The 1945-nt window shown below is 48.6% G+C and overlaps 1 protein-coding gene across 1 annotated transcript in view; it reads right to left on the bottom strand.

Annotated features, from left to right (window-relative positions):
- SEPSECS (Sep (O-phosphoserine) tRNA:Sec (selenocysteine) tRNA synthase) overlaps positions 1-117 on the bottom strand; it is a 34922-nt gene extending 34805 nt beyond the window's left edge. Inside the window, exon 1 of the mRNA XM_008059451.2 lies at positions 1-117. This exon is cut by the window's left edge and continues 112 nt beyond it. Coding sequence (XP_008057642.2) covers positions 1-8 — 8 coding nt within the window. The 5' untranslated portion in view covers positions 9-117.
- Between the last annotated feature and the right edge of the window lie 1828 nt (positions 118-1945).

The following is a 1945-nucleotide window of genomic DNA, read 5'->3' as shown; positions in this document are numbered from 1 at the left end:
CGGTTCATGGCGGCGGCGGCGACCGCGGCGGGGACGCGGAAAACCCGGCTCCGCACGCCGGACACGCGGCGAAACCGGAATGCGACTCGCCGCCCGGACGGTACGGCGGGGCCTTGGGACAAACCGGCCCCGGCGCGGCTCGCTCTCGCGCATGCGCGGAACCCCCCTCGGGGGGGGGCGGGCCCGGGCCGTGTTGGAGCAGCTGAGCATGCGCGAGAGAGTCCGCGCGTGTAGCTGGCGCTGGCGGGGAGAAGGCGGGCCTGGAATGAGCCCCGCCCGCTGCATCCGATTGGTCTGGTTAAATGCTAGTGTTCCTGACGCGCACTTCCAGAAAGACTTTGCACTTTTGCAGGCAGGGCCGGAAGAGTAAGATGCAGTTGCGTGGGCTTCTTTGCAGAAAGATTTCCCAAGTTGTTCTGTGTACCCGTCCTGTTGCGGATGGTGGAGCTCTGCGCAGTCTGGGCTTCAGCCCCACTCACGCTGTCAGATTCCAAAACCTTCAATCCTTACCTTCATGCATGTCAACATTTACTACTACCTGACAATCCCGTACTAAAGAGCAGTGCATCGTTTCTTTGCTCCTTTGCTCTACAGTATTTTTAGCCTTAACATTTATCACCCACCCCATGACATGACAGACGTGTTTACACACACACACACACACACACACACACACACACACACACACACACACCCATGAATGTAAACTCTAAAGGCAGGGCCTTGGTTTTTGCTGGGATACTCTCCTCTCCTAAGCACCTAAACCAGTGCCCAGAATACAGTAGGGGCTAAAAACAAAAAGCATTGTAATGTTGAATTAATGTCTTACTTTGACCATTCAACAACCTAGTGGTTGGTGCTGGAGGAATGAAGTCAGGATCCCTGCCTTCAGTTTCCTTGCAATCTTCATCATATGTGAGCCTACAGGCATTTCTGAGATTGCTCTCACCCAGTAGTGTGCTCGAGCCCACTCGTACCAATTCTCACTCACTTGCAAGAGCTGGTTGTTAAGTGTTCGGTAATTTTGTGAGCTGGTTTTTAAATACGGCCACTCAAAAATTAAATTAAACACGCTTACACTTAATGATATTTAAAGCAAAGGTAATTAAAACTCAAAACTCATCACTTCCTACTTATCTTACTATTATCTATGTGATTGTTATTTACCTGTTCTGAATCTGTATGGTGGAGATAAAATATAATAGTGTACCACTGCACCTCTCTTTCCATCTCTCCTTTTAATGGCATCATGTCGGCATGGTGAAAGGATTTACACCATGGAAATAGGCGAACACCACACATCAGCCCTCTCTCTCCACCCCACGCCTCCAGGAATCATGGTTCAACAGGTACCAGCTCACCACTGTTCCTGGTGCATACGCCTGGGACATCCTGCTGTTTATCATCATATCTATGGTATTTGTTGAATTGCATTCCAATTGTGGGGTTTTGGGGGGGGGGGTTGTTTGTTTGTTTGTTTTGAGTCAGAGTCTAACTCTATCGCCCAGGTTGGAGGGCAGTGGCATAGTCAAGGTTCACCACAGTCTCAACTTGCTGGACTCAGGCGATCCTTCCACCTTGGCCTTCCAAGTAGCTTGGACGAAAGGCACACACTACCACATCTGGCTAATTTTTAAATTTTGTGTAGTGATGAGGTCTCGCTATGTTGCCCAGGCTGGTTTTGAAGCCCTGGCTCAAGCAATCCTCCTGCCTCAGCCTCCCAAAGTGCTGGGATTATAGGCGTGAGCCACAGCACCTGGCCTCAGTTGTCAATTTTCTGTCTCAACTAGACTGGGAGTGCATAGTTGACAAGGACTAAGTTTGATATATGTTCAATGCACAACATGAAATAGATTATAGATGTTTGATAAATATTTATTGAATGATGTAGACCATTCTACTACATGAAATTATACAAAAGGTAAACCATAAAAATAATGAGAAT

Source organism: Carlito syrichta, unplaced genomic scaffold (assembly GCF_000164805.1).
Source record: "Carlito syrichta isolate Samal-C Ts95f unplaced genomic scaffold, Tarsius_syrichta-2.0.1 Scaffold304090, whole genome shotgun sequence".
NCBI lineage: Eukaryota > Metazoa > Chordata > Mammalia > Primates > Tarsiidae > Carlito > Carlito syrichta.
The sequence above is the reverse complement of the archived record's forward strand: the minus strand, read 5'-3'. Positions and strand labels throughout refer to the sequence as shown.